At 49.5% G+C, this 24,781-nt stretch overlaps 1 protein-coding gene across 11 annotated transcripts in view; it reads right to left on the reverse strand.

The window, feature by feature from the left end:
- The window catches only part of ADGRB1 (adhesion G protein-coupled receptor B1), a 290,959-nt gene that overhangs the window by 197,689 nt on the left and 68,489 nt on the right, over window positions 1–24,781 (reverse strand). For all 11 annotated transcript variants that reach the window (XM_032681110.1, XM_032681148.1, XM_032681138.1 and 8 more), the window contains exon 2: window positions 11,823–12,743. In XM_032681110.1, coding sequence (XP_032537001.1) covers window positions 11,823–12,570 — 748 coding nt within the window. In that variant the 5' untranslated portion in view covers window positions 12,571–12,743. The remainder of the gene's footprint in view (window positions 1–11,822; window positions 12,744–24,781) is intronic.

Consider the following 24,781-nt stretch of genomic DNA (forward strand, 5'->3'; position numbering starts at 1 on the left):
CCTGACAGGAGGGGGGAGCTGACGGGGGTCAGGTTCTGCTCCCAGGAACCAGCAGCAGGACATGAGGGCACAGCCCTGAGCTGTGCCAGAGGAGGATTAGGTCAGACATTGGGAAGAAGCTCTTTCCAGAGAGAGGGATCAGACCTTGGAATGGGCTGCCCAGGGAGGGGGTTGGAGTCCCCGTCCCTGGGGGTGTTGAACCAGAGCCTGGATGTGGCACTTGGTGCCATGGGCTGGGTGCCAAGGTGGGGTTGGGGCATGGGTTGGACTCGATGATCTCAGGGGTCTTTTCCAACCCAACTGATTCTGTGATTCTCTGATTCTGGGATTCTGTGAACGAATCTGCATGTGCTGCACGGGGCTGGTGCACAGGTACCCACACCTGGGCTGGAATGTGGGGAAGGCAGGAGTTGAGGAGCAGCCAATAGGCTCCAAAAACACAAGATCCAGTAAAACTCCCCCAAAACCCAGTGTGAATGCTGCAGGCAGGGCGAGGTACTGTAAGATCTCTCCTTGATAAGTCACACATCAGGCAGTGGAGAGAGAGAGCTTTGAGGAAGAGCTGGTGGTCCCTGGGAATGGTTCAAACCACCAGTCACAGAAACACAAAATCACAGAATATGCTGAGTTGGAAGGAACCCACAAGGATCATTGAGTCCAACTCCTGGCCCTGCACAGAACCATCCCCAGGAGTCACACCATGTGCCTGAGAATGTTGTCCAAATGCTTCTGGAGTTCTGTCAGCCTTGGTGCTGTGACCACTGCCCTGGGGAGCCTGCTCCTGTGTCTGATCATCCTCTATGTGAGAAACCTTCTTCTAATATTCAACCTAAACCTCCCCTGACACAACTTCAGGCCATTCCCTTGGGTCTTGTCACTGGTCCCCACATAGCAGAGATCAGTGCCTCCCCCTCCTCTTCCTCTCATGAGGAAGTTGTAACTGCAATGAGGTCAAGAACAAACTGGACTTAAAGCAGATCAGGAGCCTTTTATGGATCAGGAGAAGGCTACTGCAGGCTTTGCTGTGGGAGGACAGGGCAGAGGGAAGGATGTCCCACCATCAGTGGGTTTGGGAACAGCTCTGGGTGGGTGCAGTCTCAAAGTAAGTCCTTTCCTTGTCCCCTCAGAATGCCAAGCCATGCAGGTTGTCCTTTCCCACCAAGACATCAAGCCACTCTGGAGAATCCATCATCAGTGTGCTTTGGCCCTGGGGGAATTAGCAGTAGTTCTGCTTGCATGGGAAGGATCCCACAAGTATAAACAAAGCCAGCTTCTTCTGAAATGCACCATGAAGCACAGATAGGCCTCATGGCACACTTTGGAAGAACCAAGGAAAGGATGAAGTGTGAGTCAGCTTCCTGCTCCTGCAGTGAGTTGGCACTCCCTGGGTCTCCAGGGACACTCTCTGGCAGGGGAAGCAGCATGGCCTATGTCTCTCTGTGTGGTGCTGGGGCTTCCCAGGGGGTTTCAGCTCCTGGAGATGTTCACAGGTGTGTTCTGTGTGTCCCCACACGGCTGGGGGGGTTGCAGGGGTGTGGATGTGTAGTGGTTGTACACGTGCACACAGTTCCCACATTCCCAGACCCATTTATATGGTTGTGTATCCACTTCAGAGCATGTGGAGCATGTGGAGCATGTGTATCTCTCTGCTCATCTCTGTGTGTTTTTACACTGCCAGGTTTGCATTCAGGTACTTTCATGCCCGTTTCTACATCTGCCCTGCCCTGTGTGGTTTTACCCCCTTGTGTGCAGTCAGATGTCCCTATACATGGACATGCACACTTAGGAATCCATGTGTATGTGGATACACCTGTCCAGAAAATACCTAGGAGACCCAGGAGGGTGCTGGCAGCAGGACAATCCCAAAGGCATTGGTGGAAGATGAGGGTTGTGAAGGATTTGTGTATGAGCAGCAGTGAGAGGAGCTCATTGGGATGGTTGCAATAGGGGAATATGGGATTTCACATGGTAGGAGATTGGGTTTCATCCTTTCCACCATTCACAAATCCCTATTTTGAAGAGTAGAAGGCACAACATGACATTTGCCAAGGTGGGGGCCAATGCATCAGGCTCAGGAGTAGACAAGATACTGAGCTGGGGCAGGGACACCAGGACTGGTAGGAGGGAAGGGACTGCACAGAGGGGTACTTTGCAGAAAAGTCCTGCTGAATGAGAAAAGCCACTCCTGCCCTGGCAGCTTGTGGTATCACCATGGTTCTCCTATGAGGTCTGCTTTCACCTTGATGATTCCTCAGCTGTGGTGGGTCCATGGGGGCAAGTGGTTGAACTCCCCAAAGGAGCCTCCTGAGCTCCTCTGTAGCCCAAAAGGACAGAGCCTGAAAAACAATCTCTTAAACTACGTCTCTGTGTTTACCTGGGGACTGTCCTGGTCCCTGCAGCTTTTCTTCTTCAGCAAGTGCCCTCCCAGCAAGACAGAAATCCTTCTGAGCAGCTCCTCAGCTGCTCACTGAGTGCCTCCCTGTTATAAACTGATCTCAAGGCACACCATCACTTGATTTTGGCTAACTTAATGAAGGTGGTCTGAGGGCTGAAGCACCTCTCCTATGGATGCAGGCTGGGAGAGCTGTGGATGTTCAGCTGGAGAAGAGAAGGTTCTGAGGAGACCTAAGAGCCTAAAGAGGCTCCAGGAGAGCTGGAGAGGGACTTTAGACAAGGTCATGGAGTGACAGGACAAAGGGGAATGGCTTTAAGCTGAAGAAGGGTAGATTTAGATAAAATATTAATGAGAAATTCTTCCCTATGAAGATGGGGAGGCCCTGGTACAGATTTTCCAGAGAATTTGTCACTGTCCCATCCCTGGAAGTGTTCAAGGCGAGGATGGATGTGGCTTGGAGCAACCTGGGATAGCAGATGGTGTCCCCTGCCCATGGTAGGAGTTTGGAAGTAGATGATCTTTAAGGACCCTTCCAACCCAAACCATTCTGTCATTTTATAATTCTAATGCATGGGAAGTAGCTAAATTTCAGGCCAATTACAGAAGGTAACCCCACAATTTAAAACCTAGACATGGGAGAGGAGTGTTTGGGGAGGCCAACAAGGCTGATCATCTCATTTCTGTGGTGTTGGTCAGCTGGGTTTAGATGCTGCATTGCTGGATTGTGATGAAAACACCATGAACTCCTCCAGTCTGAATCATCCTGGCACAGTGATGCTGGCACTGAACCTGACTCTTCACAGTTTGGCTGTGCAGCATCCACAGATTGAGTGGATGGCTGGCTATGGAATGGGTGGCTGCCCACGGAGCACAGCCTCATGGGGATGCTCACAAGTTACTCACTTGAAGCCCAGGAGAGCTCCCTGAGACAGGGGCTTCTGGTGCCTGGCAAAAATGTACAGCACAGTAGGAAGCTTTGTCCTTCAGAACATTAAAACAAAAAATAAACAACCAAAGCCAGCAAACTAAAGAAAGGAGGAAAAATGGTCTGAGGAGGAGAGGATTTTGGACAGAAATTAATAGTCATCTGTTGGTTTTGTTGGTGTTCCTTTTACTCACCCCTGGTAAAGAGGACAGAAGACAAGTGTTGAACAAACCCAGCTGTAAATAGCAGCCCTGGCACATCTGCCTACATGATTTTCTGCTGGGAATGGCCAGTGATATCTTCCCCAGTGCATTTCCACAACTGAAATTCTGGTGCAGATGCCTTTTTAGACCAGCTCCATAGAGATAACCTCATCCCAATCCCAACCAAATCCCAGTCCAAACCAAGAGCAAGCTGGTGCCATCCAGCACTGCCACCATCAAGCACAACTGCCCAGAGAAGTGGTGGATGCATTTCTGTCTCTCACACTCCATCCCTGGAAGTGTCCAAGGCTGGGTTGGATGGGCTCTGAGCAACCTGGTCTAGTGGAAGATGTGCCTGCCCTGGGCAGAAGGGCTGGAACAAGATTATCTTTAAGGTCCTTTCCAACTCTATGACTCTGTGATCTTCATGGGCTGGAACTGTTCATGGAGGCTGGACCATCTGACATCTCCCTACACCAGGACTATTTTGCCTGTGGGTATAAACACATGCACAGCATCCCTGTCTTTTGGCCTGGTTCTCCCACAGGGCACTAACTTTGAAGACAAGAATCCCTGTGTACAACAGAGCTTCTACCTTGTCCATCTGGGCTCTAGGCTGGGCCCCTCTGGACGTCTCTAATGGACAACCTGAACCTGCACCATGGCACGTGCCCTGCAATGCCTTTTTTTCCACACCTCTACTTCTGACCACAGGGTTGGTAGAAATGGGATTCTGTTCATGGTCTTGGTAACAAACAGCAAGTTAAGTCAAGTTATGGGAAGGGGAAACCAAAACTAACCCTCAATTTCTCCAGCAGGCACATGGGATAGAATATAGACCTGCACACAGATCACTGAATAACACCTTCCATGTGGATGGGTTTAATTTGGTAGAGCAGATTAAACAGGGAGATGTGGTGGAGCCATCGTACCCCACATCCTATCCCAGCTTCCAGCAGATCCTGGAGCAGAAACCCTGTGTAACTCCTCTTCTGCACCAGTCCCAGGGTCTCAGCAAAAGCTGAGGGGCTGACAACCTGCATTTTGGTCCTTCAGTCTTCAGATTAAGAAGAACCAGTAAAAGTAGTGAAAGCACCCATGGCCTTGGCTCTTTCTCCTGCTTTCAGTACCCTATGATGAACTTCACTGTCTTCCTCTGGTTTGGGCACCTTCAACACAAAGATACCCAAACCCCTGCCCAAAACTAACAAACAAGGGTTGCTAACAAATTCCATTCAGAAAAAAAACCCAGCTCCAAACATCCAGACTGGCAGAAATCAGGGAATCCCCCACGTCATCCAGGCAAGGTGACAAAGCCAAGGACTTGTACCAGGAATTGTGTTCCTGCCTTAGGACACAAGGAGGAATCAGACACCTCAAACTGCCCCAGAAACAATGGGACAGAGTAGACAGAGCCCCTGCCAGGGCAGCCCAGTTTCTTCAGGAGGCTGGAGCTGCAGCTTTCAACCCCTCCCCGAGGTCCCTTCCCTTCCTTCCTGCTTCTTAACACCGGGAATATCCCAAGCCAGTAACTGTTTGTTTAATGACACGGGCCACTCAAGACCTATTGAGAGCATTCAGCTTAATGAGGTGTGTGGCAATTATTGCTCTATCGAAACTACGGTCGGGGAACACAAAGAAATATATTTAAACTCAACAGATCTGCAGTTCTGATGTGCTAAAGGACGTCCTTTCCTTTCCCAGCCTGGTTGTCTCACCCTGCTGAAGGATGAAATACAGGATAGCAGTATCAGATTCCTGTCTGCTTTAAATGCAAGAAGAGATTGTGCCAAAAGGAGGTTCAATGACTGGAGGTGACATTGGCAGAGCCACCCCAGGGACACACAATTGCTGAATCCTTCCCAGGTTAAAGATATTGGCTGAAAATCCCCACCCAGTTTTCTAATCTGTTTATCCCAAGGACTATCCTGGGGAATGTGGGACTTACAGCGAACAGAATCAACACATAGATTGTCAAAATTTCACTGATTATGAGAATGGGAGGATATGGGAGGAGATATGAGTTGCAGAGGGCTTAATGATGCTCTGGAAGAGGTATGAAATCTACTGCTCTGCCTAACATGGAAGGAGATTTCTGTGGCTTAGAGCACCCAATTCCACTCCCAGAGTACTCATGGAAAAGCCACTGCTCCCAGCCTGTTACAGGTCAGAGAATCACAGAATGCTTTGGGTTGGAAGGGACCTTCAAGATCAGTTTGTTCCAGCTCCCAGCCACGGGCAGGGACACCTTCCACTAGCCCGGGTAGCTCAGAGCCCCATCCAACCTGGCCTCGAGCACTTCCAGGGATGAGGCAGCCACAGCTTCTCTGGGCAATGACTGAATTTAGTGCTAAATGATTGAATTTATTGCTGAAAGTAGTGCAGATCAGATTCCTTCTCCCCTCCTGGGTCTGTTGTTTCCTAAATTCCCGAGGCAACTGAGACCAGTGTCATCTCTGCTGAGTCCTGGCTTCACCCGTAATCTTTGAGAGGTGCATCTGGATGGAGGGAACCAGCACTGACAAAGGGAAAACTCCCTTTCAAGGAAACCTGGAAGAGGTTTGTCCACCATGAGAGATGGGATCCACCAGGTCAGAGAGCTCAGTGCTGAGGAAACCCACAGAGTTCAGGCACTGCAAAGGTGGATCAAACACCTGAAACTCCCGTTTCTCTTAGAGACAATATTTTCCATTTTTCAGCCCACCTCCAAAACTTGAATACATCAGATACTCAGGGAAGGTGGTGAAAAGGGCCAGATATTTAGTGTGGGTGGTGAAAGTGCACAGGAATCCCTCTGTGCACCCTCCCTCAGCATCATCATCCTCATATTCAGCAGTTACAGCTGTAAAACTACAGTTGTGATGATCTCGAATCTGGTGTCTGTGTTTCCCTGCATCTAAATTTCACCCTGTATTCCCACACAAAACGTTGTGGAGCAGCTGCTATGGGTCCTGAATACCAGAGGATGTCAAACAATAGAAAATTACAAAAAAAAAAAAAAAAAGGAAGACTGCGAAGCTGAGCCTTTCACCAGGCTGCCACTCATTAAATTATCCGTAAAAGTCCCCTCTTTGCAATAATGAGAGTAGTTGCCTGTGAAACTCCCTCAGCAACTGGATGTAAATTCCACCTTTAGTCTCCCCGCTACAACAACAGCGCATTGAGACGGTAATTGCCGATGTTTCTGCATTGTGATCGTGTCCACGAGCTGTTGGGTTCACAATGGAACCGATCGCTTCGGTTTCCTCGTTTTAGTCCACCCCATCTCCATCCAGACACGCGGATGAATGGAGTTAGTGCTGGAAGCAGCACAGAAACCGGGAATCTCTGCTCTGTCCCTGTGAGATTCTGGTGCTCTTGTGCTTGTGCCCAATTCTTCCTGGCATCCCGTGATGGGATGTGTGGGAGCTCTTCAAAGCTGCACCAGTGAAGGTGTAGGCTGGACAGTAGGAAGGATTTCTTTACTGAGAGAGTGGTCAAACACTGGAACAGGCTTTTGAGAGACATGGTCGATTCCCCCTCCCTGTCAGTGCTTAAGAAATATTTGGACAATGACCTTAATTAAATTTTTGGTCAACTCTGAAGTGGTCAAGCAGTGGGACTAGATAAACATTGCAGATCCTTTTCAACTGAAAATATTCTCTCCTATTCTATTCTATTCTATTCTGTTCTATTCTATTCTATTCTATTCTATTCTATTCTATTCTATTCTATTCTATTCTATTCTATTTCTATTTCTATTTCTATTCTTATTCTAATTCTATTCCATTCCATTCCAACTGTAAGGCCTTTCACTATCTCAGAGGAAAGCAGTGGGACAGGCAGGGCTTGCACAGGTCACAGAGATCTGAGTGTTTTAACTGAGTCAGAACTCACTTTTCAGCATCCCGGAAGGAGTTACCCACACTTGCCTCTTCCATAAAACAACTCCCTTTGCCCTTTGGTTGGCAAATCAATAACCGAGGCAAAACCAAAGCCAAACACCTTTCTCTGCAAGCTCAGCTGCTGTTTGGGCCCGGGGGACTGGCGCTGGAAGAGCAGAGCATGTGTCATAAGGAGCTGAAGATGTCAAGAAGAACTTTGAGAGCCTGCCCCTGAGCGATTACTCACAGATCTTTATATCCCTCTCTGAGCTTTCAGGGCCACTAAAGGCTCACCTGGAACATAGGAAATGACTTAGCAAGTTATTTCTGCCCTCAGGGAAGTTCAAGGGGAGGGGAGCTGTGCCACACAACAGGAATCCTGCAGCATGGAAGATGGGAGTTGATTAATTTGTTTCTATACCTCTGGCTCCTCTCCTGCACCACAGACCCCATTCAGCAGCCACTCAACCACAAGTCCAGGCAGGAGCTCAGCCCTGCTGAGGAGGCATTGTGTTTTGACCAGCAGAACTTGCCAAGCATGAGGCAAAGCTTCCCAACAATGACCAAGACATGGAGGATGTGTCCTGCAGTGAGAATTTCACGGAGTCCAGCCTACTTGATGCGGCAGAGGTTAAGAAGGATCTTGGTCGTATGTCTATAAATGCTCCTCTAGATGCTGTGAGACACTTTAGTCTATCAGACAGGGGTAGAAAAACAGCTGAAGGCTGGAAGGTGAAACACCACTAACGAAACAGAAGTGAAATGATGAGCATGTGTGAGGGAAGAGGGTTTGATTTTGCTCAGAGCAATGGGGAGACAGCAAAAGAACGGAAAAAAAAATAGCAGAAAAGGCAGAAAAATCCCCAGAATTTCAGACCAGTTATTTGTTCATCATAAAACCCCTTCCAGCCGTGGACTCCCCTACTTTATCAAGAAGCAAATATTTTATTTTGGGGGAGCCATTTAGCCCTGTTTTGCAGCAAAAACCTTGGATCACTCCAAGGCGGGGATATGAAGAGTAGAGGGACCAGACCATGCTGGTTATCTCTCTGGGTCACCAAAATGTGACAGCACTGCAAGGGCCTTCCAGGAACAGATTATGTGGAGACAAAACTAATTAGACATTCATTAAGTGCCTAACTCAGCACAGCACTTAAGCACACATTTAACCTTCTCTCATTACAGGGTCTCATCACCATCTCTGTTAAAGCTCCAGCTCCCATTACAGCAAAGCCAGCTCACATTCGGCAGGGTCACCGGGACTTTCAGACCACGAAGTCCCAATGCTAAGCATTTCAGGAACTTTTCTTTCCTTCAGTCCCCTGGTCTCCTACCCCAAAGCTATTCCAGCAAAGCCAGCTTGCACTCCAAAAAGTGAGTTCACATCTAAACATCAGGACCTACGAACAGTCTCTGCCTCCTTCCCCATGTTGCCTGAGCGAGACAAGGGAAAGCTGATGCTAGCCAAAAATAGTTCCCCTGTTGAATTGTCTTCTCCTAGAAAACATCCCCTGTTGAAGCCTTCTTGGAGTTGGAGGCAGCTCCCCCAAGGAGGGAAGATGTGAGGGATGGGCTGCTGGTGCAAATACATTTCCAAGCATGTTCCACTGATCACCAGGACAAGCTCCGTGTGCAACAAAACATCTCCTGCCACCTCTGCACCCTGAGGAATTCTTCTCAAACCCACTGCTCCCTGCTGTGACCTCTTCAACATCTGTGTGGGACAGTGAGAGCAAAGAGGGTCCCACCAAACCCAGGAAGTAAATTTGGAGCAGTCCTACCTCCAGGCATAGAAGAACAGATGCTGCAAATATGACAGGGTCACTTTGGCAGAGTTTCTTTCTGAAGTCTCTCATAAATGATCACAAAGATCCCTGTGAACCTGAACCCGGTGTGAATCATTGCCCATGACTGAAAACAGACTGGTTTTTGAGTGTCCCAGTAGCTCTGGAGCAACAGAGTCCACTTGGAGCGAAGCTTTTCGCAGGGATCTCACCCTCAGACTGTGACCCAAACCATGGCTGTGCCCAAGGCAACATCCCATTGTAGATTTGCACCCATTCCATTTGCTTTGGAAATATCCAAGGAATAAAAAGGCACATTAGGAAAAGTCAGGTTTCACATTTCAGGGTGGTATCTGGGAATTCACAGAATCAGGGTTTGGGTTGGAAGGGACCTTAAAGATCACTCAGTTCCAACCCCCCTGCCATGGCCAGGGACACCTTCCACATTCCTTATGTGCCTTCAAAGTCATCAGAGTAGATTAGCACATCACACACATCTACACTTGTTCAAAGATGAAAGCGTCAAGACAGGCCCAGAAACAACAAATGACTCAGAAAGCAGCAGGGAGGGAAAAAAAAAAAAGAAATAATAATAAAAAAATGCTACAAATACAATCAGAACAGCAATGACTGCAATAACCAGCATCAGCACTTGGAAATCAGGAACCCTATCAAAATATTCCACCCACCAAGTGCTGTTAAGGGATTGCTGACTCCCTGTCCAAATTGGATCTCGCCTCCATCTTCCTGATCAAGCCTTTGCATAAATCAAAACAGACACAGTGACAGACAGAGCAGCACATGGAGAGGCCTGGCCCCCTGCAAGCATCATCTCTGTGGGGATGGCAGCCCACTAGTGGAGATGATAATCCTGTGTCTTCAATATGGAGCAGATGTGATCAGCCAGCAAAAAAAAATATATCTCCACTCCACAAATATTTGACACCCAAAAAGGATTTTGATTCAGCCACCTCTGAGCCTCTTTCATATTTACTTGCTGGGAACATTCAGGCAGTCGAGCTGGGCTAGGAGACATCCTTACAAAAAGCCAATATTAAGCTTGAATGCTTCAGGATTTGCCGGAAATCTTATTTCAAATTTCACCTTTGGTTGAAGTGAGAAAGGTCACACTGCTGGGGTGGAATGCATAAATCACCCAATCAGCAAACCCAGGGCAGGACATCTGACTGAACAGGGCTCTCATCACTCCTGAGGAGGAAGCAGAGGTTCTCCTCCTCACAGGCTGCTCACACAGGAGAAAAGGGCATTGTGAAAGGAAACAAAAAAAAAAACCAACAAACCCCCAAAATCTGGAGAGCCGAGCAGGGGAGGGAGGCAGGGCTGAAGAACTAATTTACAGGATTTATGGCTCGGCCGTTTGCCTCCATGTATTGATTCACAGATCAGTGAGAAACAAAACCTCCCCCAGAACACCCTGACGGAAGCATAAGTACCTGATCACACACTAATCTCTCTGCTAACGCCAGGCTGCAGTTCTGCAGGAGAATCACACTGCACGGCTTGGACCTGTGCCTGGCCACCTCCTTCCTGCTGCAAAGCAAATTTAGCCTCTTCCCCTCAACCCTGAGAAATTCCACCCTAAACAGGGGCTGCTGCAAAAGTCAGGCAAGAGTCCTGAATTCCAGACCCGGGCAGATGTCAACTTTCTGCTGGTAGCAGAGGGCGTTTCAGTCCAACACCTGAAGGAGACGAGACCTTGGGGTGAGGGCCAGGTGAGGGCTTGAACCTTGCTGAGTTGGAGGCTCCGTTCCCTGCCACCTGAATTCCTATTTAGCATTACACCTCTCCTTTACATAACCTGTGTGCTGGCAGGTGGGGTGGGAGCTGAGAACAAACACATCGAGGCAGATCTGACACAGGTACTGAACAAAAAGCTTTGCTTTTGGCCCCCTGAATATCTTCTGCTTTTTCATGGCTCTGTCAGAGGTCTGGAAGGAGCATTTCCCTCCCCAGACCAATGCCTAGATCAGACTTCAGGATCACCCCACCTTTATTTACAACCCTTTTTTGTCATACCTCTTCCACCTCCCCCTTTCCAGCCCATACCATACTCAAGATCACTGATGGAACACTAATGAAATCCAAGGAATGAACCCCAACAAAGGCACCAAGTAACCCCACGGAAGCATCGTGATGAGTTTTCTTTCTGAAAGCCTCCAGAAGGAAAATGAAGCTGGGAACAAAATGAGTGTGCCTTATGTTGCCATTCCCTTGAACCAGACCCAAGTATTAAGTTTTCCCTAGAAATTAAAATGGGTTGATGGGGCTGCTGAGTGCAGCCTGCCTCGGGAGGGAGCTTGGATCCTGCCTTTTCTAGGACATCTGTAATTACGTTGGAAAACTGCTCAGCCTCAGGTGAGAAGCTCAGAGGCTGCAGGAGTAAAACAAGCAACGCATGAGCCCCGGGAATGAATGAAACGATCTGGGGTATGTTTAGGGAAAGCTGTTTTGTAATTCCAGTCTCAGGCTCCTAAAGAGGGTTACCTGACCTGCCTGTCAATTAGGAAATTAGGTTTTCATGCCAGGCATCCACAGATACAGACACAGAGGTGATGGGGACAGTGTGAGACCCGTGAGAGCAGAGCCCAACCATCCGTCCCTCCCCAGCACCCCCAGCCACCCTCCACTCACCCAGGAACTCCGCTCCGTTGGTGTCCTTAGGGCTGCTCACGCAGTTCTCCAAGTAAATCCCATCCTTATAGCAATCCTCCTTCTTCCTGGTGAACCCCAGGACCTCGCTGGCCTGATCCAGGACCTCCCCTCCCGAGCAGGAACACGGGGTCTGCATGATGCCACAGGGATGGGAGCTGCTGCTGATGGCCAGGCAGGCGTCCAGCCACTTGCAGAGCATCTGGCAGGCGGCTTTGCTGGGGTTCCTGTTGCCCACCACCAGGTATTCCACCGAGAAGTCCCTCTCCTGAGCTTTGGTGGGCTTCCACCTCATGGGCCAGGTGTCCACCCCCGGAGGGGCCGTCTGCTTCATCTGCAGGAACTGCTTGTTGGACTGGAGGAAGGCAAAGCGTGTGGAGCCATCGCAGAGCTTCAACACATCGTCGAAGCTCTCCATGCCCAGGTAGGTGCGGGTGGACTCCAGGAAGGAGTCGAACTGGTAGGTGCGGATGTGCTGGTGGTCACATACGCCGGCGGGCTTGAGGATCTTCATGTACAAAGTGTACCTGCGGGGGTCGGGGTTCTGGATAATCCAAGAGCAGAGGGAGGAGTTCAACGGGAAGACGGCGAAGGAGGAGAAATACCCAAAGAATTTCCCTTGGACCAAAGTGGTGCAGGGAGTTTGTGCCAGGTCCAGAGCGACCACGGTCCACACAAAGTAGAGTGGAGATACCAAAAGCAGGTTCAGGGCAGATCCAATGCTCCTCATCCTAGGTCTCTGGTCCTCTGGAACTCAAAGTAAATGTCAAGCAGGCGCCAGATCCTGGACATAACAGGGACCAGCTTATAGGAAAAGCGCGAGTTTAAGAGGCTCTGGATCCGAAATCAAGCCAATCCTCCCATATCTGGATTTGAGCTCCCTCCTGTGGCCATAAAGAACACCTGGAAAAAAAACAAAGCAGGGAAGGGAAAGGGGAGAGGAGAGAAAAAGAAGAGATTTGGGATTTGGGGTTTTTGGTAGTGGTTTGTTGTTGTCGTTTTTATTAACCCTTCACAGCATCCCCAATCCCAGCACATCTTGCTGGGAGAAGGTACAGTCCCACATCACCATCCCCATGCTAAGTTTGGGGGTGTCCCCATCCCTGGGATGTCCCAAGCCCTGGGAGGGGGGAACAGTGACTGGTGCTGGAGATAAACATATCTGTGCCCTGATTTCCCAGTGCCCTCTGCCCGTGCAGATCCCTCTGCTGAGCCAAGCAGAGCCTTTGCAGTAAATTTTAACCATCCCCCCAAAGAAAACACCATTGATCTCTGGTTTAGGGACTTTCCAGCCCACCAGAAGCCAGTTTAAGGCAGACTTCAGGCTGCACCTGGGAGGGTGCTCAGCACGGGAAGCTGGGCTCTACCTCCTCCCTTCCTCTCTCCAGCACTTGCTTTTTAGTTTCTTTTTCTATCACCTTTTCTCTGTCCTTTCCACCAAACTAGTGCAGGGAAGGGAGTTGTTGTTTAGTAACCCAGCCCTGCTCTAACCCTGAGGTCAGACAGGAGGCTGGAAGGAGCTGTGCACCCAGTACCAGGAAAAAAGAGCAATAGAGGTAGATTTTAGGTCTTCCCACATCAGGCAGATGCCTCACCTTTCACCTCTGTGTGCAGGACACCCCAAAGCCTGTGGTACTGTACTCAGGCTCGGAGCATCTACAGAGAGTGAAAGTCCTCCCTGCCAGCCCCGGGACCTCCTTCAGTCCCCAGATCCCTGGAGCAAAAGTAAAATCCATCCTCCACTGACCTGTGAGACTCAATCCCTGCAACCCTTTGCAGCCAAGACCCCCTTTTTAGTTCAACTGCCCAGACCCCTGTGTCCCTCTTCATGAGAAAGAGGCTCCTCCACCCTCTGTAAGTCTCATTCTTTCTTACCCCAACAAGAAAACCCTCCAGCACCCCCTTCCCTTCATCTCCCCTCTTTCCAGGAGAGAACAAAGAAGGGTACTGAAGAAAGAAGCAGGACTGTCCTCATTTTGTACCCCTTCCCCATGCAGTGACCCCCCCCCCAAGTTTTGGGAGGGGGCCTGTTAAAAGCTTCAGGGATTGACAGGCAGGAGGGGCAGATCCTCAGTGTGTGGGGCAGGACTTCCCCCACTGCTGGACACGCAGCCATGGTACCTTTTTCTTCCCACCTTCCCAGCCTTTTGCTTTCCTGCCCTCTTGGCTCACCCCAGGTGGAGAAAATCAGGAGTTTCCCCTTTGGGTGATGCTTACCCTGATCCTGCAGCACTTGCTGCCTCCAAAACAGACCTGCTGCCCAATTTCAAACAGATAAATGAGACCTCTGGGAGGAAGGTTTTCCCTGCCAAGTCAGACAACTGCCATGGTTTCAGGAGGCTCCGTGGTCCACAGGTTAGGGAAAAGCAAGTGCTCAGGGGCTCTGCATTGAAACCTGAGAGCAAACAGCCCCATTCCTGAAATGCAAACACTGTCCTGGGCTGCTACCCCAAAATAATTCAGATCATCTGGGATGTGTTTCTCCATGATCAGGGACCATGGTGGCACTGCCAGGAAGGAATTAGGGTGAAAGCCTATGGAGAGGGGAACCTACACCAAGGGAGGAGGGAAAACACACCTTGATCCACCTCACAGTCCCACAGTGTCCACACCACCCTTCCCCAATCCTGCTATCTCCCACCCCACACCAGGCTCTGCCTCCCCAGACTGCAAACAGAGGAAGCTTTCACAGCAGCCATACAAATTTCCAGCAAATCTACAACTCAGGTAGAGCTAAATCCAGTCTCAGGAGAGACTGAAAAATAAGAAATGAGAAGCCCACAGACCATCTTGTGCATCTAGGAAGAGATAAGAAGCCAAATACATTGCCATGTTCACCCCTTGGTTTCTCTCCTCGCTCTGTATCAAAGATTTGTCTCTGTACCTCCCCTCATCTTCAAAAAAGTGCTTTTATTTTGGGAAGGAAAGGGTTAGGTAACTCGAAAGTCAGATCTGCTATTTGCAAACTGTGTTTCATCCCAGCTTCAAATCACTGCAGCCCCTGCCAGCAGATTCCTGAGTGTGTGTTAGACCTGACACTAATCAGCATGGAGTCCAAATGCATTTGCACTTAAATTTTTTACAAGTCAGATCCCCACTCCTGACTGGTTTGCAGCCTACAAAGCTCCACAGTGCAAATCTCCCCTTGCCAGACTCCTGCCTGCCTCCAGGGCCAGATTTCAGGGATGAAAAGTGGATGCAAAGCTGGTCTTGCTTGCAGTGAAAACAACAGGCATCAACCACACATCCTACAAATTTCCAGAGGCCACCCTGGTTAGGGGGAGGGGTTGCCTAAAAATGGCTGTGAATGCTTTAAATATCATATTTGGGAAGTGAAAGGCTCTTGCTCTGTCTGAGACTCTGAAAGTTTAATCCCCCTGCCATGGGACACCTTCCACTAGACCAGGTTGCTCCAAGCCCCATCCAACCTGGCCTTGAACACTTCCAGGGATGGGGCAGCCACAGCTCCTCTGAGAAAACTGTTCCAGTGCCTCCCCACCCTCACAGGGAAGAATTTCTCCCCAGTATCAAACATCAACCTGCCCTCTGTGAGTTTGAAGCCATTGTCCCCAGTCCTCTCACTACATGCTCTTGTAAATAGTATCTCCATCTTTCTTGTCACCTTAACCTCTGGACCAGTCAGTGAAGAAACTTACCTTTCCCAGTTGGAAGCAGGAGCCAGCAGTGCCTCCATAGCAACAAGATCATCAGGAGAAAGGGTTGGCTCTGAAATCCAGACCCTATTGGCAACGCCAGCACCTGGGGTTCAGCCCAAGGCTTCTGCCCTCCCCAAACTCAGTTTTTCTCACTGACCACAAAGGTGCTCCTATGTGAGGGTGTGGTGAGCACAGAAAACCTCCCCCCTCACTGCCCCTCCCTGGGAAAAGGACCATAAAAGCCAACACACTTTAACTGAACCGACCCATTAATGGGACGCCGTGTTACTGGTGCTTGGCCTCAGAATTGATCTCCCCTCAGTGCAGCCCCATCTGGAAGGTTTCACCACAAGGAACATAAACATATTTTTTTCTCCTCCAGCTAAAATCCTTGTTGAAGCAGGAATCTTTACTCAGAGCACAAGTGGAGAGGCAAAACCCCCTCCACACCCAGATCTTTGGCTCAGCAGGTGTTGGACCTGTCAGGGAGGGAATGTGCAATGGGCAGCTGAGTGGCTGTTGCATTTCAGCAGAGATCCATCTTCTGCATTTCAATCCAAAAAAATAAAAAAATTCCCAAGGGGGACATATAACCATAGGCTACAGCCTGCAGAAGTGATATTAAATGCATGAAAAAACAGATTATTCCAGTGTTGGAGTTCACGTTCCTATGGCACAGAGTCAAATTTGTCCATATTCCCATAGCTGTTTTCACAGTGAATATCTAGGTAGCCTGGCTATTTCTGGAATTTTGTCCCATCCTTTGGCTCCAACTTGGAGTAAATGCCACCTCCCTTTCCCTTTCCTTCCAGTCCTGTGCTTGGTGGATGTGTCTGGCAGAGTAAAGCTTGGGGACAGCAGGTGACCTTGGGCTGTCCCTTGTCTGCATTTCTCAAGGACAAACCAAAGGACAAAAATATCATTGTCTTTGTGTGTGTGACCCTGGTAGAGGCAGTTTTTCAGTCCAAGCAACTCACAGAAAGAACTTAGGTCCAAATGGTCCTTCTACCTTGGTTTCCTCGAGCAGGTGTTAGAGGTGACAAAGAAGGGGATTATGAAGAGCTGTGAACCCCCAGCACAGCTCCTGCACCTTCACAAAGCCCTGATAACTTTTTTTACCTCCTTGCTGAGCATTTCCCATCCCACTCTGGCACCCACTGGAGCAGGCTTGGATCAGAAACACAACCTGAGACAGACCCTCACAGCCTAAATCAAAACCAGGCAAGGACGAAATTTGAGGTTACACCTGGCACCTGCTCTGTCCAAGGGGTTTAGGCACCCAGTTTGCCCTGGTGCCAGTGAATTTTGGAGCCTGGAAGCCATGGAATCATTAAGGTTGGAAAAAACCTCCGGGATCATCAAGTCCAACCTTTGTCCTAAGACTACCATGGTGAGCTGTTTGATGGTGGACATCATCTTCCTGCAGTAATGATAAATCAAGAAGATCCAGGCCTGAAGCTGGAGTTTTCCACCGCTCTGCTTGAATTCTGCACAACTTTGTGTGGCCCAAGTGCATTCCACACCCATCCTGGGGATTCAGGCAGCATGGAATGTGTGAGCAGGGAACAGGGTGTGCCCTGATCTTGCCTAAAACTGCTTTCACCCTCTGCCTGAATTGTCCCAGATGCCAATTCACCCTGTCCCACCAAGACCTTCCAGATGGACCCCTCCAAACCACTGTGTCCAGCTGTGCCCAGCATAGGGATTTCAGCTCTGCCCGAGCAGGAGGAGCCCGGGGGTTCCCAGAAGTGCTGGAATATGCCCTGTCTGTGCCCTGCTCTGCAGAGCCTGTGCATCACACACATTCCTCCCACAGGGGAAGGGCAACGACCACGGCTGAGCATCCACCACCTCCCTTGGTCGTGCTCCTTGGAGCAGCAGCCTGGATGTGGCCAATGGAGGGCACTCTTAGACATACACACAAACACACACAACCACTCGATGAGAAAAAAAAAAAAAAAAGAGGGAAAAAGATCAAAATGACTGCAGAAAGGACATCCTTTCCTACTGCTGCCTGTGGGACCATTCCCAACACCCTCTCCTTTATCTGTTCCCGCTGTCTCAGCTGTGTCCCAACTCCCCTCACTCTGTCCATTGGCTCTGGATGTGCCACCGTTCAAGATTTGCTTCCCTCTGCTTTTCCTTTTCCTGACCTTGGTACATGGCTGACATCCCAGCAGGGTGAAAACCACTCTCATCAAGCTAATCCTTCTTTCCTGGGTCTTCCCATTTCCCTGTAAGAAGGTCCCCAGGTATCAAACAAAATACCCCTTTTGCCAGAGGCAGAAAACCGCCTGGCCCCAAAAGGCTCATTCCCCTGCCACCCTGAGAAAACACAGGAAAGGAGTGTTTGCTCTGTCCTTATTCACAGGGAACTGCTAAAAGGGGAAAAAAAATGCTGCAACAGCTCGGAAATTTTCTTTCTGTGAGGGAAAAGAACAGAATGGAAATGCCTGGAAAAACACGGTGGCATCTGTGAACTGACAACACGCAGAGTTGTTGAGAAGGGCTCAGACCTGCGTGGTGTCCCTGCCCATGGCATGTGGGGTGTAGCTGGATGGTCTTTAAGGTCCCTTCCAACCCCAAAAAATTCTGTTAGTCTGTGATTCATTTGCAAGAAACATGTTTTTGCTTCGACCTCTCACATCCTGGAATATTTGCTGCACCGCTGTAGAGTCTGATGTGCTGCCCTCTGCTCTGTCTGAGTCTCATAAGTGCAGAGAAAACCTGAATCTCACCTGCCTGCTCTGTTAATAAATTATATATACACAGCAGCACCCTTCATCCCCAGTTTTGATCAACTCCAATCTGGAATAGCATCTGCTTTAGGGGTAGAGCACAGCAGATGTGTAACAGCCTGCAGGAACAGCATGAACAGGGTGGGAAATACTTGATTCTGTGATGAGGATTGACTTATGGGGCAGAATCCCAGTCCTATTGCAATTTTCAAAGGCTGGAAGAGGGGATTTGGGGAAAAGGCTGAGAGGTGATATCTAGAAATGGATCATACTGGAATGCCCCATGAGATGTCTGCCAATCCATGCTTCAGTTTTCCCACCTGAAAAGATGGATGGAAGAAGCATCCTCTGCTTTTCTCTACCTCTCTGTGATCTGAAAAGCTCCAGCAAAGTGCTGGAAATGGCAATTCATGTCCAACCAACTGGGATTTCATCCCAAAATGAGATTAACTTAAAGACCAAGGCCTCTACTCCAGATCATGTTAATGGTAGATGGGCTCAAAGCTAAATCTCCCAGGTTTTAGCAGATCAGGCTTAGCCCCTGGCTCTGGGTGATTTTTCCAGTGAGTTGGGATCAGGAGACAGCTGAGCACAAAGACTGGACCTGAAAATCTAGGATCCAGTAAAACCTCTGGAGAGAAAAGCCTGGCAGACAAGGAGGGCCAGATGTGCTGCATCTGCTCCCAGATGTGGCTGCCCAAGGGAAGGGGGCTCGGGGCTCTGCAGCACCTTCTGCTGGGTCCAGCACAGCCTCAGACAGATGTTGTCTGTGCACTTGGTGTATTTAAGTACCACCTCACCCTGATCTGTAGCTGTGTTTGTCCTCAGCTTCCCCCTGCACCAGTGCAGTGGGGTTTTTTCCATAGCCTGTTGGGAGGGTTACCAGGATTGGGAGTTTCTCAAGGACTGAATGACATTGGGATGGGTTGTAGTCAAGGGGCTGATAGAGTTGCTGGCAGAAGGCTGTTGATGGAGGTCACAGTGTTACATCTTTCTCTGCCTCATTCTCCCTCGGTTTAAGGAAAACAGGCTTAAATCCCAGTGAACTGTGGGATTGCAGCACAGGCTGCTGTGAGTTCAGGCTGGTCATTGCTTCACACTGTTCCCAGGCATTTCCTCACCCTCACAATCCTTCTGATCCTGGTAGCATCAGCCTTCCCCCCGTGCCAACATCACCCATATCCTCTGCCCGCCCACGTTCCCATCCATCCCCATCAGTGGTACCACCGAGGAGCCACACACTTTGCCAGAAAAAATCCTGGAAAGATATACCAGCAAATCCTAGAAAAATTCCGTTTTTCCTGTTGCTTTATTATCCTGCCTGTTAGTGCTCACAGCCAGCCCTTTGGGGTTTCTTTCCCTACATTCCCACCCTGTTCCTACCTGTGAGGGTTACACAAGAGGGCCTTTGAGGGCAAGGTCATCCCAATGAGTGGCACAAACCAGGCAGGACCATTTCCATTTGAGCTGGGGACTGGGATGCAATTGATTGGGAATTCAGCTGGAGGTTAAAAGCACTGGCATTAGCTGGGGAGCTGAGTGGGGGCCCCCTGGGGCCAGGGGATATTTAGGGAGGGGCTGTGTGTGCCTGCTGAAGCTCAGGCTTGCACAGGCAGAGAGATGGTTGGCAAAGCCAAAACTAGGCTTTGTGATTCCCAGGGTTGCACAAGCACCAGGCAGAGCTCAGTGCACGTCCTGAGGTTCACTTGTGCCTCCCACATAAATCACACACAGCAGGGCTCAATTTTTGGCCTCTGAGGACAAGACCTTTGACATATCTCATGTTCCCTGTGGCTAAATTGCATATCCCCAAAGCAGAACAGCCTTTCCCAGTGTTTATTGCTCCCTCCTGAGCTGTGCCCTGGCATGGTCTGGGGTTTGTGATTGTTGGCTGGGGCCAAAAACCTCGCCAGGAAGTGTCCTGAGATGTGCAGGCAGTGAGGGGACAGTGTTTCAGGCACTGTTTTAGGAAGAAATTCTTCCCTGCGAGGGTGGTGAGGCCCTGGTACAGGTTGCCCAGAGGAGCTGTGGCTGCCCCATCCCTGGAAGTGTCCAAGGCCAGGTTGGACAGGGCTTGGAGCAACCTGGGATAGTGGCAGGTGTCCCTGTCCATGGCAGAGTCTTGGAATGAGCTAATCTTTAAGGTCCCTACCAACCCAAGTTGTTCCTCTGATTCTGTGTCCTGGCTCTCTGGAGTCACTGGTACAGAGATGGCTGCAAAGGATAAAGGAAAACCAGGTGTTTTGGCCAAGACACCTGGAACTCTGCTCCTGTCCCACCTGCCTAGACCCCTGGGATGGAATAACAACTGGGTTTGGCACTTTGCCTGCCCCATGGCACCTTGAAGCTGGGCTGCCCAAGGGAAAGAAAAGAGGATGAACATCTGGTTTTACTCCAGAGTAGGATCTGGACAAGCTCAAATCCTAGTGCTTCTCCCAGCACCAGGAAAGTTGATTTCCACTTTCCTTCTCTCCAGCTCCTCATGTGGCTGGGCATGACCAGCAGCAGGGGGAAGACCTCAACCAGAAGCTTGGATCAGACCCAGTTGTATGGAAGATTTATTGTGGAAGATTTAATGACTCCTTCCATGGCTTTGTGCTCTCCCTCAATGGCTGTGCCTTAGTTTCCCCATCAGACAAACAATGTTGATGCTACTCCAATGATGGGGATAGATTTCCTAGGCAGCAGCTGGGAAAAGGTAAAAATACATCAGGGTCCAATTTTCCAGCAACCCTGAAGGTGCACCGTGCTGTTTTTGAATGCTGCCGTCTCAGCAAAGTTAAAACTGGATTGGGAACATTTTCCCTTCTGACAACAGGAATTCAGCTCATAATTTTAGGCTTTCAGTTCCCAGTGCCCAGTGAGGACGTCATTAAATTGCACACAGAAGGACCATAAGACACCATTGCTCAGATTTGCAATTTTCCAGCAGGAGGAGGATGGAAATTCAGTCTGTGGCTACAAAAGACACCTAAAATATAGGTATTTTTGGAACTGTGACCATCTCTGGACTTACTTTCACTATCCATGGAGTGAGGAGCACAAGAGAACTTGAGCTCCAGGACTGCTCTAGTTATGGGAGACGTTCCATCTCCTACTACACAGTTTGAAATGAAGGACTTTGGAGTCTTCTGATACCACACTAGTGTGGGCAAATGGGAACTTCCCAGTGTCATGGGAAGGGGAGAAATATCTGAGCTTGAGCAGAGTGTGGAACCTTTCTACCAAGTTGAGCACAACCCCTAAAGGTGGAGAGAAACAGACGTAGAAAATCCTTTTAAAACCCCAAGTTCCCGTGGATTTGGATCCAGCCATGACTTTGAAGCAGCAGAAGCCTTCAAAAAAAAAAAAAAAAAAAAGCAAAAGAATGATAAATACGTGCATTTCTGCAGCACCTTGTCTCCAAGGCCCTCGAGGGACATGGGGAGCAGCAGTGAATTAAGCCTCATGACGCAGAGAGCCATCCCTGCTGACCCCAAAGGCTGAACACAAGCAAAAGGAAGTAGTTTTTCACGCAGCCCATAATTCAATTGGGGACCTCGTTGCCACAGGATGCTGTGGAGACTAAAGGTCTAAAAGAGTGACAAAATGGATTAGGGAATCTGTGGAGGACAAGCCAATCCATTGCTATTGGGCATGATGGTTTGGATGCAACTGAGTGTCTCGGAGTGTCTCCTCTTCTTTGCCTTTCCTTTGGCCTTTCACTGTTCATCCAGATGGTCTTGGATGGCCCTGGGTCAGGATAATCCCCAATATCAATATATAGACTGGAGGATGATGGATGAAGAGCAGCCCTGAACAGAAGGGCTTGAGGATACTGATGGATGAGAGGCTGGACATGAGCTGGCAATGTGGGATTGCAGCCCAGGAAACCAACCAGAACCTGAGATGCCTCAAAAGAAGAGTGACCAGAAGGCTGAGGAAGGTGATTCTGCCCCTCTGCTCTTTGGAGAGACCTCAGTGCTGGAGCACTGCACCCAGCTCTGGGGCACCCAGCACAGGAAAGACGTGGACCTGTTGGAGTGGATCCAGAGTAGGGCTGGGAATGTGATCAGAGGGCTGGAGCACCTCTGCTGTGGAGAAAGGCTGAGAGAGCTGGGGGTATTCAACCCGGAGAGGAGAAGGCTCCAAGGAGACCTTATTGCAGCCTTTCAGTATATACACAGGTCCTGGAAGAAAGAGAGAGGCTGTTTACCAAGGGTTGTAGTGACACAGCAGGGGGAGATGGTTTTAAACTGGAGGAGGGTGGGTGTAGGTTGGATATGAGGAAGACATTTTTTATGTGTGGTGAGGCTCTGGAATAGGTTTCCCAGAGAAGTTGTGGCTGCCCCATCCTTGGAAGTGTTCAAGGCCAGGTTGGATGGAATTTGAGCAACCTGGTCTGATGGAAGATGTCCCTACCCCTGACAGGGGAGTTGGAATATGATCTTGATGGTCCCTTTCAAACCAAGCCCCGCTATGTCCCTGCCCATGGAAGCAGGGGAGTGGAGTAGAGGACCTTTAAAGATCCCTTCCAAACCAGTCCACTCTATGATTCTATGATTCCATGATCTTTGTTCCTTCCCTCAATAACCATTCTTGCATTTACTATGGAGAAGTACAGGAATATCAGTAACCACCCCAAAGCCACAAGATGTGTGTCCACACTGTCAAACAAACCATGTCTCCATGAAACTAAACAGAGTGTCACACATCACATCCACACTGCTAAACCTCCCAGCCAAAATGGGTTGGCCTGATCCATGTCCTCCTGTTCACCCTACTGTATCCTGTGTGGAGCCACTGTCCTGCTTGGGAGAGCAGTCCTTGGGATTGGTGGTTATCTGCCCTGACTTTGGTTTTTCTGGAGTGTCATGTCCACATCCATGTACTGCTGTGCCTGAGCTAAACATGATGAACAGCAAAGGGTCCTTGGAGATCCTTCTTTTCCTTGCAGACACCTCAGGGCAGAAACTGCCTTCTAGGCTCCCCTGTGATAAATCCTAGGATGCTGGAGTGCAGAGAGGCTGGCAGAGGGATGCAATCACAGCACAGGCTCTAACAAGCTGGATTATTCCTTGCATCTCATCCATCAGTTTCATGACAAGTAGTTCAGGATTTGCATAAAGGAGACAGAAGTATGATTTTCCCCTTTTCAGTCCTCTCTCCAGGAACCCTTGAGCAATGTGACATGGGAGGGAGGATGGCTTAGTGGTGAGGGGCAAACAGGGGGGTTATGGGGAGGCAAAGCACTCCTCTCACTTTCTTTGGCTTTGTTCAATCACAGGAAATGATGGAGGACATTATGGAGTGATTTGTGCAGCACTGAGAGTGTGCTGGTTTGGGGCTGGGGTTAGTTAGCTGTCTGTGTGCAGCCTTGATGAAGATGAAGGACTGAAGGAGAATGGTTTATATTTATTCCGAGAAGGGCTCTGCTGATGCTTCATCACAGAGTTGACAGCAGAACCTGTGATTTTCACAGGCTCCTTCAGTTGTTTGAGTGTTTACTTCTGGCTGGGAGGACAAGCAGACAGCACTGGAAGGAAGAGCTGGAAGGGAGCTGGAGGTCTGCAGACAACAGGGCTTAGATTTAGGTTACTACCAAAGACCCAAGACCTTGGAGGGGAATTTAGCTACAAAGCCATGTGCCCACAATTCTTCTGCTTCCAGTTTCCTCCAGAGAAAGATTTTGAGCCTCATCCTCCTGCTTCCAGCCCAGCACTGTTTAAGGAAAGCTCACCTTAAGGTAGCAGCATGGACAGAGCCAGGTGTTCCTGAATATCTCTGCAATGACAAACCTGTGCATCCCAGAAACCTGCCTCAGTAAGCCAGGAAATGCAGGAGAGATGAGCAGCCCTTCTAGGAAGGTGCCAGGAGATGAGGATCACTGTCTTTTTTACCCAGAGGGCAGGATGACCCAGCACAGAGGGGCACAGTGGAAGTCCTCCCTCTCCCAGGGCAATACCTGGAGAGCCTGAGGTGTCTCCAAATCGAGTTGCAGACTGGAATCCAGCACAGGTTGGTTGGAAATTAAAGCCCCCACGTGGTGCCAGACACAATGAGCAGATGGCCCTCCTTTTGTTCCTGAAGAACAGAAATTCACATGCCAAATAAATGCTAATTTGCCCTTTCACTGTCTGTCTCCACGGGCTACATCTCTACTACTGAAGGATGGTTAGCAGGGGCTGTTCCTTGGCTCTGGGACCAGGCATGGCACAGCTTGGGCCACACACCTCAGCCCTCCTCCCCTCTGGAAGGGGCTGGCCTCATCCCACAGACCTGCAGGAGAGTCCCTTGGCTCAAGCATCTTCCACACTGTGTCCTGGCACTGTCTTGGGCCAAAACTTCACCAGGGAGCATGGAAGTAATTAAATGGTCTGCATGATCACGGGACCACACTCGTGCCTGCATTTAATCCCTCATTTATTTACAGGGATTGATGCAACCCCAGAGGGAGTGAATGGACATGAACAGCAAAGGGGATGTTCTCTCGTGTGGAAGAGCTGAGGGGTGGTAGAGATGAGAGAGTCAGAAAATCATAGAATGGTTTGGGTTGGAAGGGACCTTA

This window comes from Chiroxiphia lanceolata, chromosome 1 (assembly GCF_009829145.1).
Source record: "Chiroxiphia lanceolata isolate bChiLan1 chromosome 1, bChiLan1.pri, whole genome shotgun sequence".
Classification (NCBI taxonomy): Eukaryota; Metazoa; Chordata; class Aves; order Passeriformes; family Pipridae; genus Chiroxiphia; species Chiroxiphia lanceolata.